General features: G+C 35.0%; 1 protein-coding gene across 6 annotated transcripts in view; it reads right to left on the reverse strand.

Moving 5' to 3' along the window:
* The window catches only part of HELQ (helicase, POLQ like), a 41,309-nt gene that overhangs the window by 21,008 nt on the left and 6,594 nt on the right, over positions 1-13,707 (reverse strand). Inside the window, exons 6-11 of one of the 6 annotated variants that reach the window (XM_019652182.1) lie at positions 12,130-12,227; positions 10,592-10,690; positions 9,159-9,304; positions 5,638-5,877; positions 1,962-2,103; positions 1,500-1,604 (exon numbers count right to left, since the gene is read on the reverse strand). In XM_019652182.1, the coding sequence (XP_019507727.1) occupies positions 1,500-1,604; positions 1,962-2,103; positions 5,638-5,877; positions 9,159-9,304; positions 10,592-10,690; positions 12,130-12,227 (830 nt within the window). Of the gene's footprint in view, positions 1-1,499; positions 1,605-1,961; positions 2,104-5,637; positions 5,878-9,158; positions 9,305-10,591; positions 10,691-12,116; positions 12,228-13,278; positions 13,403-13,707 lie in introns of those variants that run through there. The other 5 variants (XM_019652184.1, XM_019652183.1, XM_019652186.1 and 2 more) reach the window with 5 other exon arrangements.

Below are 13,707 nucleotides of genomic sequence, written 5' to 3' on the forward strand. Positions count from 1 at the left end.
TCATTCCACTCAAAATTATTTTGTAATTTCCCTTGTGATTTCTACTTTGACCACAGTCAATGTACGCTATTTAGTTTCCAAATATTTGGGTATTTCCCTGATATCTTTCTATTATTGATGTATATTACAATTCTGTTGTCATTAGATACCATCCTCTATATGATTTCAATCCTTTCACATTTATTGAGACTTGTTTTATGACCCAAAATATGGTCTACCTTGGTGAAGTTTCATCTGTACTTGGTGAATGTTCCACATACACAATACACACTGGAAAGAATGTAAGCTGACATGTCAGGAAACTGAATTATAGTCTCGTCTAAGCCATAACTCATTGAATGTCCTTAATCACTAATTCTGAGTCTAGTACTTTATCCAATATATAAATGTGTAAGACTTGATCTTCGTGATCTCTCTCCCTCCTTCATTAATTCCTTGGCAACCCTCCTATTGTAGGTCTTTATTACATTATACATGGGTTACTACAATTGCTTCCAAACTGGTCTTGCAATACTTGCATGCTGTTTCCCCCATTTTCCAGATCAGGCAACTGAGTGAGGTTTAAGAGAGAGAGTAACTTACCCTGGGTAATAAGAGACAGAGCTACGGCCGGGAAGCTACATCTTCCATTCTATTTTCAGCACCTGAAATGACTTATTCCTTCTCTCTGCTTATCTAAAACCTCTATCTCCTTCAATACCAACACTAATGCCTCTGCTTCCTCATAACCTTTCAGTCTTCCAAATTGCCAGGGGATATTATAATATTACCTCATTCATCTGCAAGGTAATCAAAACTTCTCTCATGATATCTTTTATTTATTGATCACCTTTTGTATTTTCATTTAAACTGTTCGGGTTAATGAAGGGAGACTGTATGAAAGGTTAAGAGCACTGGTTTTGTATAATCGTTAAGCAAAGCTGAATTCAAACTCTGGCTTTGCCACTTTGTGGCAGAGTGACCTTGGGCACAACGTTCAATTAAAAAAAAAAATCTTAAAAAAGTGATTTAACTGAATAGTAACTTTAAAAAAGAGAGCTAATTTCTAATCTTAGGAAAATGAAAGTTTTCCTGTTGTGCCTTTTTAAAAAAAATGTTCTACCTGATAAAGGCTATGCTGATCTCACAAATACTTATAAATAACACCCTAGAATGGTCACAGGACTATAGGTGAACCTTAATCTTAACAAGGGCAGAGATGCTAGAACATCCTACATCAGGGCCATGTCTTTACAGCTCCTTGTATTCCCATAGTATCCACCAAAGTTTCTTTCTTATAGATGATGCCCAGTTATGATTTGTTGATTTCTCATATTCCTTACAACTCAAAGATTAAAAATGCACATATAAATCCAGATTCGGGTTTATCATATCACAGGCTGTTCTTTTCCACATTAGATTAGAAATTAATATTTTTTCATACTTTATGGTTTTCACAAATTTTTAACTTCTATTGTCTCAGATAACAGTAATAAGATTTAAAAATATTTAAGAAATACCTTCAAACCAATCAAAGAGAGAAACAAAGTTTGGATTCCTTTGGAAAATTCTTGAACAAGATGGCTATAACAGCTTTCCAATGGTCTGCTTATTAACTCCAATACCTACAAAAGTTAAAGCAGTATTGTTTTTGTGTTGTTATAAAAAATAAATGGTGTTTTATATAAAATTTTACATTTTGCATAGATTTTGTGTAGGCAGAGGGAGACAAACACAGAGACAAAATAAAAAAGGAATTTAGCAAGTGTGCTCATGAAAATGAAAGATAAATAGGATAATACTTTTCATTGTTTGCCTGAAATACAAAAGTATTCAAATTACTCTTTCTAATTCTTAATTATAGAGAAGGAAATATTATTTAAAGGAATATTAAGAATAAATTTTTAAAAGATGATCTCATAAAACGGCTAGACCAAAGATCAAGAAAAGACAAAACCACTAACCAACAGATTGAGTATTACCTGTTGCTTGTCTTTTTCTTGTAATATAAGGATACTCTCCCCAATAGAGTCTATTCCAGCACGGCCAGCTCTACCAACCATCTGTTTATATTGATTCCTCTTTAAAAATTCCTTAGCAACATAGGGAGCTCTCAAAATAACTCTATGGAATTAATAAAATTAATTAAAAGTGATACTCTATAACAACAGCACCTATTTTTAAAATTCTTAATTTCATTATATCTACATGACTTTAAATTTAATGATGTATTAACTTAAAATAATAGGTAACTACTATTCACCAAGAATCTATGATGTCTTAGGTTCTTTATGTATATTATCTATAATTCTTACAAAACTCTTTGTAATAATATTCTTTTAAATTTATTTTTTTGTTTATTTATTTATTTATTTATTTTAAATTGGGGAATTGGGGGAGAGGAATAGTGTTGGGGAATTGGGGAGGGGGACCAGCCAAGTTGTTGTTCTTCAATCTTTGTTGTGGAGGGCGCTAGTCACCACTGGGCTGCCTGATAGCATCATCATGGCCTCTAAGCTCAAGGTGCTGTGTTACAACCTTAGTTGCGGGTGGGCATAGCCACCATCGCATGCAGGAGCTGAACCAGCAGCCTTGTTGTTAAGAGCACACACTCTATCCACTGGGCCATCTGGGCGGCAGCTCAGATTAAGGTGCCGAGCTTAGTCTTAGTTGTGGGCGGGCACAGCCCACCATCGAACAGGCAGTCTTGTTGTTAGGAGCACGTGCTCTCACCAGCTGAGCCATCCTGCCACCTGTTGGCAGCTCAGCGGCAGCTCAGCTTGGGCACAGCGTCACTGGCCCATGTGGGAATCGAACCGGCAGTCCTGTTGCTCAGAGCTTGTGCTCTTAAGCTAACTCTTAGCTAACTGAGCCACTCGGCCGGCCCTTAGATTTTAGTTTTTTTACAAAGGGGCTAACTAAAGAACAGACAAGTGGCTTACCTCAACCCACAAAATCAGTAATTACCAGAACCATGATTTGAACTTAAGTCTGCCTAGCTGCAAAGTTTATGACCAATCCACTATGGCAATAGTTTCCAAAGATTTCTGATTTTGTACTCCATAAATGAAACATCTCACCAGCACCACCAACCTATGCCTATTTATTTATGTACTCATATTTGTATTATTGTCAACTACATAAAATTGTAGATGTCAAGTGTTTTTTGACCTACAAATATGGTGGTTTCAATCCTGCTCATGTATATAGAAGTCTGTATCCAGTTTTCCTGTTCAAAGGTGAGAAAAAAAACCTGTCATTTACTGATACTGATCAACCTATTCCTTTATTTATAAATCTCACTGGACAGCCAAGATTACCAAACACTTCAAGAAAACTTATGACGTAACAGCAAAACAACAAGAAGGTAAAAAATAAATATCTGACAGAAGCAGATAACACAGGGAACAGAAATGAAGTTAAAAAAATTCTAATGAGTATCCACAGAAAATTCTAGAGGGTATTGTATTCACAATATGAGAGCAGGCTACTATAAAAAAGAGCAATAAAAGAAGAGCATTCTTAGAAATTAAGAACAAAATTTAAATTCATTCCAAAAATTCAATAGAAGAACTGAATAATGAATGAACATAGTTAATGGGATACAACTAAAAACTGATTTTGTTATACGAAAGGTAAAGTTGAAGAAATCACATAGCTCAAAGAGACTGAAAAATGTGTAAGAAAAAAGATATAAAAGCTCAGTCTAAGACGTTCCAACTCTGTATACATGAAGTTACAAAAGTGGAGAACAGAGATAATGCAGGAAAGAAATAGTAAAAGAAATAACCCAAAGAAATACTTTAAGATGAAGAAAGGCATAAAACTTTAAATTGAAAGCATATACCCAAGTGTTAAGTCCTATGAATGAAAAGTAGCTAAGTTGGGATAATTGGGATTGTAGAATTAGTTTCCCAGGTTCAAACCTTGGCTTTGAAACACATTTGTTGGGTGCGAAGTTGGACAAGTTATTTTAATTGTTCAGTGTCTCAGTTCTCCCTTCTATAAAATGTGGATGATAAAATATGACCTTCCTCACAAAGTTGTTGTGAGGATCTATTAAGCCAATGCATATAAAGCTGTGCTCACATGGGGGAGGGAGTGTAATAGCTGCAATCATTGTTATACACTATGATGAAATTTTAAGGTTGAAGACAAAGTATAAAAGCTTCCAAAGAGGAAAAAACAGCAAACCAACACAAAAATAAAAATGAGCACCACTGGCTCTTAAAAGACATGAAACAATATTACAAAGTTCCCAAAGGAAAAAACAATTGAATTCTTTTCCTAGCAAGGTGTTAAGGTGTGAAGCGAAAATAAAGACATCTTCAGCTTTGCAAAGACTCAAAAATTTTTACCCCTAATGCAGCATTTAAACAATTACTCAAGGTTGGCAAAATGAAAAATGAATCACAGAAGGAAGATGTATGATACAAGAGGTAGTGGTTAAGCAAAAACAAACAAGTATAATACACAGGAAAGTTTAAACACTTACTGGTTATATAAGATGAAAGAAAATTGAAAACCTGAAACTAAGATTCTAGGTAACTGCAACATACATACATGAAGCAGTGTAGGAGGATATATAAAGACTCTAATTATGTTCAGGAGAGAATATAATTATTGATTAATTCTACAATGATAGAAAAACATGTTTGATTACAATTGTTAAAATTTTAAGAGTAACAATTGGAATAAGAGAAATAGGATATGTAACTTCCTATTTTTTCCCCCTCCAGTTGTTTGGAAAATGGAAAACTTAATCATGACAGGGATTGAAAATAAAAGAATGAAAAAAGATATACTTGGCAGAAAATTGTAGTCCTAGTATTCTGAGTAAAATCACTAAATTAGAAAAACAAGGACCTATTATATTGATAGAAGGTATAATTCAGCAATATTTGGAGTAAACCTTTGTATACCTAGTTTTGAAATACAAAGTAAAAACTTCTAGAAATCCAAAAAGGAGAAACTGACAACTCCATAATTATAGTGGGAGACTAACACACCTCTGAAATTGACAGATCAAGGAATCACAAGTACAAAGAAAATAGGAGCTGATAACATGATTAATAACAGTGATATCACTGAGAACAGAAAACTACATACTCAACAGAAAATACATGATTTTTTAACACTCATGGATGATTTATAAAAATTGACCCTTTATTTGAAAAAAATGCCACAAATTATAAAGAACAGAAATCAATTATGCATGCATACAGCTTTGGTAATAACTGAGAAAGTAATAATCCAGGATCTATTAGTCTGAAAAAATGATACTATACTCAAAACTCTTTATGGATGAGTTCTCTAAAGTTCCAAGAAAAGTCCTATGTTAAATAAACTCTTTCAGATGATAAAAAATGGCATAAAGCTTTCTAACTGTTTCCACACAAGTAGGGTAATAAACCCTGACACAGAAACCAGATAGAGAGAGCACACAAGAAAGGAGGAATTCTAATACCAGGAAATCTACTATGTTATTTTTCATAAAAATATTAAAGGAAATAAAACAATCAACTCAGCAAATACTGAAAAAAACATCTGATAAATTCTCACCCACTACTGAGAAAGAATAAATCAACAACAAAACTCCTGGCAAGCTAGGAATTGAAGTTTTGAACCTGACGAACAGTTGCTTATATCTTATCTCACCTTCGAGCTGGTAGGTTAACACCTGCTGCTAGGGTAGATGTGCAGGTTAAAAGGCAGAGAACTCCCGTGGAATAGGCCTCCTCCAAGAGCTTCTTTTCATCACTCGTCAAACCACTATGGTGATAAGCAATTCCTAGTGGGACCGTGCGCTTTAAAACAGCACACAAGTTGCCACTGTTGATATTCTTCAAGTTCTTAATCAGCTCCTGTTTTTCTTTCTCCCTGTGTTTCATATATTCCCTAGGAAAAAAGTGTTAGAATTCTGAACCCTGATCTTATAGTAACAAAGTGCATGATTTTGATTTTAGTAGATGCATGTAAACATTCTTTTAAAAAATGTATTAATGTTATTGATATTAGTACATAAAATGTTCTTAGAATTTTAATTCTGATCTCTTTAACTATTAGGGAGTCTCTCAACTTTTCTGTGCATCACAGAGCACTGTGAAAATTTGATTAAAGCTTAGGAAAAGAAACAAATATTCACATAAACACAACACTTTGCCTATAATTTCAGAGGGTTTGTGGCCTTCCCAAAGTTCATTCCTTGACTTCCTGTGAATCCATGGACACTGTGGACAACCAGTTTAGACCCCTGCCCTAGATGTTATGATTATTTTTTTCACTAGATCATATATCTTTATTAAAGATGATTTATTTAAGGGCCGGCCGAGTGGCGCGATGGTTAAGAACTCGCTTGGGATGCCAGAAGGCCCCAGTTTGGATCCCACGTATGCTGGTCAGTGACACTGCCCTCTACGGCCAAGATGCTGAACAACAGCTCGACCTGGAGCTGGGTTGCCGTGAGTCGCTGGCGACGGTGTAGGCTGCAGCCCCTGCTGCAGTGGGTTGCCATGACAGCAACTTGTCTGTTCCCCTTCCCCCAATTCCCCAGCACTGTTCCTATCCCCCCAATTACCCAATAAAAATCTTTAAAAAAAATGATTTATTTAATTTTAAATAATACATTTTCTTCTCTTAAGATGGAAACATATTTTTAAATCATATGTATTATCTGTAAAAGACTGTCTAAACACTAGTAATTTAGAAGCCTCAATAATATTCTACCATGTCTCTGTATCAAGAAGCACCTATTATTATAAATTCTATTTAGAAAAAAAAGAAAGACTATAACTCATTACCAATTGAGTATAAAGCAACAACTTCTGAATACTAGTAGCAAAAAACATCGTCCAAGATATAATACACACAGCCTTTCGTTGTTTTAGTCTGCTTCATGGAAAGAATAGAGCCCTGGCAGGTGTTCACCAAAGGCCAGTAATTTCATGAGAAGTTGAGAAATGGGAGGCAAGGAGACAAAAGAAGAACAATGAAGAATTGGGAAGAAAGTGGTCAAGAGTCATCAGTGCAAGAATTAGAACTGACAGGTGAGTAGGGGAACAGTAGATTTTCTGTTACTATTTCCCAGCCAGCATACAAGGTCCTGAAAGGGAGGTAGGTATAGGATGAACCCTTCTCAAGGAATTAAGTCTTATATGCAGTGAGAATATGACCATAAAATTTTAGAGAAGGGAGACATTATTTAGAACTGACCAGATAAGACATGGTTGTATGGAGAAGGGTTTTTGTGGGAGAGCTTGAGATCTGAGCTGGTCTTGAAGAACAGGTGTTAGAGAGGTGGCAATAAAGACTCAGGCAGAGCATCTTGGCAGAGGGTAAAGCATGATCCAAAGCACGAAAATGCGACGTTCAAGGCACAAAGAAGAGAAGTAGTTCAGATTGGATGACTTGCAGGGTGACTGAAGGAAGAGTAGAAGAAATAAGGATGGAAAAGTAAGCTGAGTCAGATTATTAGCCTGAATTCTACGCTAAGAAACACTGAGGTATCATTTTGAGGGAGATTTTTAGGAAAGTGACCAGAACTTTGGTCAGCAAATAGTGTTTCAAAGAAATTCTTGACTAAAAGTCAAAGGAAGTAACAGCTGCAAAAAGATAATATTCTTGAGACTGAACAATCACTTCAGGAAAATCTGCTTCGATCTTTGTATTTAAATAGATATAAAGCCATATTCTACTCCCCATGCAATTGTATCTGCTTCCCAAAAAATTTATGATAAGGAAGCAAATAATTAAGATACAAGCTGATATCCCAGCATTCTCAATAAATCACGTTTTAAAGTCATGGAGATCAGAACCCATTTAGCCCTAGATCTCACTTCATCTACATCTAAATTACAGACTAATATAAAAAAGTATTCTCTAAATACGATTCCACATTTTAGTCAACAGTCACAAAATAGGGACATTATACTCAGAACATTCAGCTTACAAAAGCAGCAAGTAATATGGAAAATATACCTTAGAGAAAATTTTCCTTTGGAGACAAAGTATGAACTCCTATCTCTTTAAGAAAGTATTAAGTATCCATTACAATTCATTAATTAAGGATTCTGGAGAACAACATTTTTAAATGCTTCAATATTAAACACTAACATTTATGACCCAAATAAACTATTATCTTCAAAAAGCAAAATAAATCAAGGGTGTACCTTACAAACCTCATCTCTTCCAGTCAATTGTTAGTCTGAAAATTTTCATATTACTTACCATGCTATATTACCTTAAATTATTCTAAGAAAATGAGCAATTTACTTAGAATACCTCAATAATAATTTAATTTCCTTTAATCAACATCATCACTGTAAAGTACGCTATTAGTTACCAAAATGGGAAACTCCTAGACTTTATCCCAAACATCTGTGTCTTTATGCTATTCAATAAATTTAACTCGATTTTAGACCAATCCATGACAGAATTGGGGGGAGGTGGAGGATGACTAGGCTAGAATCCAGGGTAACGGTCTATGAATAGTGATATAGGACTGGCTAAGGGGCAAAAAAGAAGTCTGAAAAAAATGATAAAACTACACATGGGATAAATAGGTGTAGGAAAAACTGAGCTGTTCATACTTAAAATAATGTTATACTTACCTCTGTGAGTATAACAGAGCCAAAATTAAAACAGTATAAAATTACAAACCAATATAGTTCTAAATTACTTAGGAAATTCAATTCAAATGTTCATACAACTTAAGAAAACAAGGCAACAATATTTAATTAAGAGAAAATCAAGCTGAAGATATGATTTATCCCCACAGCGATTAGTCCTTTGACCATCTAAGCCAGTGGCTGACCTTGGATGCAAGCTGGACTTGTCTAGGGAGCGTCACAGAATGAAGCCTGGGTCCCACCCCCAGAAATTTTGATTTGTCTAGGATGTAGCTTGGGCACTGGCATTTTTAAAAGCCCTGATTCACTGTGCAGCCAATGTGGAGAATCATCGATCTAAGCTATTATATTAGCATTCTCTTACATGTAGCCTTATAAATTTTCTCTGGCTATTTTTCAGTGCTAAGCTTTCTTCAAGGTCAAGGTCTTTAGAATCTATTATAACAACTAAACATACTGCAAGAACTAATTACTGCTTATTAAATAAACAGAATATACAGCATGTAAATCATGACAAAAATAGAATAGAATACTTTTAAAAGATAAACATACTTGCTTAAAAATTTGCATATCATTTCGGCTACGTTTTCACAGTTCTTCTTAGTGGGACAAAAAACTAAGCAGGAATAATTGGGAATAACTTCTGTCACCAATGCTACCAAGCGATCAGGATCCATCTTTTTCAGAGTATCAGAATACTGCACAACGAGATGTAGCAACAAGGTATTAGTTAGCTATCATAAAAGCCTGTCATTTAACCAGTGTGCTTGGAAAGGTAAGTAAACCATCCATAATTTAAAATTTTTGATTTAATACATCTGATCATTAAAAAAAAACATGAAACCTATACTAAACATCAAAATGTTAAGTCCTACTTTTAGGTTATTAAGGTCTCGTTAGGTATATTTGGTTTTAAATTAAAGAAGTAAAAATACGTAATGTTATTAATAACTTCACTGCATGCCCATCTCCACCAAAGCAGCACAAAAAAAGACCACAGAGAGAAACACAGATTGATCCTAATAATAGTCAAAGGGCTGTGTAAGTAAGATATACCTTTATCACTAATAGTTTTATAAAACCGATTGAATCATACTACAGGTCACATTTTCAGAAATAAGAAATATATTTATCAAGCAGACACAAGGAACTCAAAGAACATGAAGAAAAAGGTGGAGTTATTTAAAATCTCACTTCCTCCAACATTCTGAAATTATGAATTAGAATTCATAGAATTCTAAAACTGTTGTAAAAATCCCTTTCTCTCCTTTTTAATATCCTTCATGTCACAGAACATTAACATAGTAGACATTAACAATTTCATACACCAATATCTGAATTACATAGCCCACAAATGTTTCTTTTTGCTGTTCCTGATACATGAATAAACATTTAAGGGAGAGGTCCTGAAATTTTCTTGTTTAATGGAGCCTAAAGGCCAAAAGAACTAACAGTTCTGTTTATTGGGGAGTTAGGTCTAAACAACTTAATAAGTATATATTTCCTCACAGCTAAGTAGCTGTCTGCATAAATAATATACATCGATGGAATGATGTTTTTATTTCATTCATAAATAACCACAACAGCCCACTAATGGGGTGTGTGTATAGCTAGGCACTGCAGTCTTCCAAACCTTGAAATTAGACTGGACATAACTACTCTCATTTCCTGTTCCATATTGACTTTCACATGGTATTTGCTTATAGCAACAGCAAAAAAACTCAACTTCACAAAGACATTAAGGCATAGAAAGAAATGTAGTGTGACCTAATGTTGAACTGGAAACTCTCTTGAACCAGTAGTTTGTGTGTTGTGTGGTGTCCAACAGATGTCAAGCATCAGAGGTTTTTCCCCAAAATCTAAACAATTCAATGGCACTGATGTGACTCTTCTATGGTGCCCCAAGGCACTTGGGCACAAAGTCTGGGAACCCATTACTTTGGTCATTACTATTACCTTATAATTAAGGAGGTCATTACTATTACCTTATAATTAAGGAGACGTGAAAAAGTTATGCCATTCTCAGCTTTGCTGTCAACCTCATATATTGCATCATTTATTTTCAGATATTCTTTTAATTCAACCTTGAATTAAAAGGACATTTGCAATTAATAACACATATAAATTCCTTTACCCAGTTATACATTTTGTAAAATATGTTGTAAAATAAAAAAAAACCACCTACACAAAATTTTAGCTTTTGTAAGGTATGTAAACACGCTTTAATTAAAAGTATTTTCTTTACCATTTCTTTTTTTGAAATCTCTTTTCCCCCCTTAAATCAAAACAGGGATTAATATCCTTAAAAAAAGTACTTCTGAATGGAATAGCCACAATATCTAGACCATACATTTTCTTATTTTTTGCAAGAAGTACAAAATCTGTTAAGTATTTACAATCTTTATCTTTTATTGAGTTATTTGTGTTATTCCTTGAGAACTAAAACTGTTTTATTAGTCATCAGTTTTCATTCTAAGTACCACCATATTTTTTTTAATTTTAAGTATTCATAGACAAAAAAGAAGTTTGTAAATATAGTTCATATTTTTGAAAGACTAGTGTCTAATTTGACAATTAAGATCAGAAAGTAGCCTTAAACCTGCCATGAGTCGCCGGCGACGGCTTGGGCTGCAGCCCCTGCTGCAGTGGGTTGCCATGGGCTACCGTGTGTAGCCAGCAGCCACCGTGAGCGGCCGTCCAGAAGCCGGCGACTTATCTGCCTCGCCAGGGAAAAGCGCAATGATGGTGCCAACTTGGGCCAGTGAAGCAACTTCCTTGACAACTAAATTGAAGAACAAAAGGACAGCAACTTGTCTGTTCCCCTTCCCCCAATTCCCCAGCGCTGTTCGCATCCCCCAATTCCCCAATAAAAATCTTAAAAAAAAAAAAGTAGTCTTAAACATTTTCATATTTGGTGGAAATGTAAAAACATCAACTTTCAAGTTAAAATTTGGCAATTCTCAAAAATTATTTTCTACAAACACATTTGGAGAGAGAATATGCACACTAGTACTACAGACAGATACATTTATTTACTTTCTTTTGAGAATTTTGGGAATGCTATTACTGGGGAGTTTAAATTTAAATCCACATGAAGTCTAAACATATTTAAAAAGCATTATAACTACTAAAGCATAAATATTTTAATTTTAAGATAACTTTTTTAATGTGCCAATAACTCAAAACATAAATCACTAAATTTTGACTGAATGGAAAATTTCACCTTAGAGAATAACAAGTGGAAAAACAAAATGGGTCTTGAAAGTTTCATTGAAAAAACATTCATTGAAGGCCCATGGGCCAGGCACTGCTCCGGGTGCAGCTATGACCCAAGCCAAGATCCCTGACCCCACAGAACTTACATTCTCTATACACAAACTCTTATTTGCATATAGCCACAGTGAGGGGAATCACGGCCCTTCACCACTCTATAGAATTTTTTTTATATGGTACATTTGCTACTGTTGTTTCTAAGTAAGATGATACATAACAAATCAATGCAGGGCAAACCTCAGGTACATACTGGTCTGAATTGACTGGCGTAATATTCTGCTTGAAGAAACTTTTGTAGGTCTTCAACATTGCTCAATGTTGCACTCATACCAATGATTTGAGTTGTTTCTTAAAAAAAATGCAAAGTATTGAGAAAAATTTGTTACTTAGTATATCATAATAGTAATTTTAGCAACCTTTTTGTGTTCTAAATTCTTCCTGAGTGATTTGAAAAAGGGGGAAGGTGGAGGTAAGAAAAATGCAAGCATATTATCAGAGAATTAATCTAGCAATCTAAGAATGAAAACTTTCTTATATCCTGAAAGTTACTATTTAGAATTACATAAAATTTCAAACTTGGCAAGAACTAGGATCTTTACTAACACTTCTAAACAACAATAATGAGTATAAATATGCTTGCTGCTCTCTGGACCATCATTATGGAGAGTTACAACAGGTTCCGCAGGTACAGTTATATACAGATGGACAGCGTAGGATGCAGGGCTGAATGGGTCCTGAACTCTTGCCACATGAAAATTCCATTATGGGATCTTGCTATCAGGTTAATTTTTCTTTATTTTAAAATAAAGGTGGAGGAAAATTCATGAAGCTGCATGGCTTCCTAGGCAATACAAAACTGCACTTTCTACACACTTAGCTATTGAATCAAAAAACAAAGAAGCCTTTTTAGCAAATGCTTCTTCATTGTTGCTGTCTTTTGTCTTGAAATTTTATCACTCAAGATGTTATCTGAAAGAGAAATAAGTGTTGTCTCTTCCCACTCCCTAAGGGTAGACTATAAAGCTGAAGAGGTGAGCAGGGGGCCAAAACAGAAAGGCTGTCCTTAGAAATTTGGGATTTATGCAGAAATGAAGGGAAGCTATGAAAGGACTGTAAACAGTAAAATAAACTAATGGGATTTGCATTTGGGAAATATTCTAACTGCTCTAGAGAAGATGGGTTTGGTCCGGGAAAGGGCAGCGATCAAGACTGAAGGCAGATGAAAGTGTGCTGATTTCTGCGGTAATGTAGATAAGAAAGGATGAGGTACTGAGCTAAAGGTTTAGTAGTTAAAAAGGGACAGGAGGAAAACTAAATAAATAAATAAATAAAAAGAAAGAAAGAAAGAAAGAAGGAAAGAAAGGAAGGAAGAAAAAAAAAAGGGACAGGAGGGGGAGAATTTAAATAAAAGTGTATCTATGAGGTATTTACCAGATAGGATTTGGTTGCTGACAGAATGTGCAAGAGTGAAGACTGTAAGATTCTGGCTCGGCTGGCTGGCAAATGGTGACAGGAAACGCAGGCTGAAGAATGGGTTTGAAGGAAATGAGTTAGACTTAGACATGGTGAATCTGAGCTGTTCACAGGATATTCAAGTAGGAGTGTCCAGCTGGCAGATGATATTACTCAGAAGAGAACTAGCTGGGAATAGAGATCGGGAGCCATCAGCACACAGGAAGCACTTGAAGTCATGAGCATGGGTGAGAGTTAGCAGAAACTGTAAGAGTAGGACACCTGGGAAGAGCCTAAAATGAATCTATCGTAGCAACAATACACATAATGAACATGCTTAGAACGAGGTGTCACAAAGGAGAAAAGAAGGAAAAAA

The sequence above is a fragment of the Hipposideros armiger genome, unplaced genomic scaffold, assembly GCF_001890085.2.
Source record: "Hipposideros armiger isolate ML-2016 unplaced genomic scaffold, ASM189008v1 scaffold_175, whole genome shotgun sequence".
NCBI lineage: Eukaryota > Metazoa > Chordata > Mammalia > Chiroptera > Hipposideridae > Hipposideros > Hipposideros armiger.